General features: G+C 35.0%; 1 protein-coding gene across 1 annotated transcript in view; it reads left to right on the top strand.

Annotated features, from left to right (window-relative positions):
- LOC112210082 (uncharacterized) overlaps positions 1-1179 on the top strand; it is a 5377-nt gene extending 4198 nt beyond the window's left edge. Inside the window, exon 4 of the mRNA XM_024358336.2 lies at positions 920-1179. Within this exon, the coding sequence (XP_024214104.1) occupies positions 920-1102 (183 nt within the window). The 3' untranslated portion in view covers positions 1103-1179. The remainder of the gene's footprint in view (positions 1-919) is intronic.
- The last annotated feature ends 213 nt before the right edge of the window (positions 1180-1392 follow it).

Here is a 1392-nt window from a genome sequence, read left to right on the forward strand (position 1 = left end):
TTTCTCTTCCTTTCTGTCGACTTGGCTGAGGTTCGTACCTATGCTGTGTATCTCTTTCTCCTCCTCTTTTCTTTTCTCTCGACTAGGCTGAGGTCGGTACCGATGTTCAATCTCTTTTTTTTTTCCTTTTTTCCTTTCTGTCGACTAGGCAGAGTCTCATATCGATTTCCATACTAGTAAAAACGAAATTTTGTTGATCAGTACGAAGATGCTCTGTCTCACTTTTCTCTCTACTTGGCTAGAATTCGTACTGATGTTCTGTCTCTCTCCTCTCTTCCTTGCTGTTGACTAAGCTGAGGCTCCTACCGTTGCTTTCCCTCCCTTTCTCCTCTTCTCATCCATTGCCACATCAAAATTTCGTTTTTACAAGTCTGGAAAATAGCCTAAGACTGCTGAACGAAGTTTGTACTCCTGCAACCTACAACAGATGGCTATCATTCTATATAATCTCTTCCAACATTTGAAATAATTATTCTTGTCACATCTAAAATATCTTCCTTGATTAACAAGTCATTCTAAATAAATAGCCTTGTCATTTTCCTATATATTCTTGTATATTCCATAGAATATGCCTTACTGAAAATGACCCAGATTTTTCAATCCTTTGTAGATAAACAGAAATTCTCTATCCCATATCATTTGTCTTTTCTTAAAGATTTTGATTTACTTAATCATAGGTTCCTCTTCCTCGTTTACCTTAATTCTTCGGCATCCAAGTTCCTTCCTTCCTGGTCTCATCGTCCCTAAATGTTTATCATTCCTTTGACTAAAATGTCTTTTTCCTCAGTTGAATTAAAGGAGATTGTCGTTTTATGACAAATCTATCCTATAGGGCTGTATTTAAACACCACTTCAAGGTTAATTCATGAAATGGCTTATTATTTTGATATGATTTGATGATCATGATATGTTCTTACAGGGATCATACGAAGTAAAAGACTTGGATTTGAAGAACTTCAATGTACAAAACATCGCTCAGGGCAAGTACAGAACGGATGTCTACGCTAGAATAAACGGTACTTTGATAGGCTGCATTCGGTACTACTTTGACGTGGTATCTACCAAGGGAGAAAGGCAAAAGAAACCCAGAAATAATTCTTAACTCCTTTGTATTGATTAATATTTACGTAATATTAAATAATTTCTTTAATATGATACAAATATAGCATTACTTCCTAAGTACTATATGTTTTATATTTTAATCGTTAGGAAATTGCATTGGAAGAGGTATAACAACTCCTATTATAAAAAAAACTAGTAGTGTGTGCGCATTACATAACTTACACTTACGGCCCTACTTTGAGTTGGAATGAAACCTAAGTGGCTTCAGAACCACAACTTCATTATTATTTACGATGGAACTATTTATTATGTTGAGTACAAAACTTCTAT

Source organism: Halyomorpha halys, unplaced genomic scaffold (assembly GCF_000696795.3).
Source record: "Halyomorpha halys isolate HHAL.00 unplaced genomic scaffold, Hhal_1.1 Scaffold24.1, whole genome shotgun sequence".
Lineage (NCBI taxonomy): Eukaryota > Metazoa > Arthropoda > Insecta > Hemiptera > Pentatomidae > Halyomorpha > Halyomorpha halys.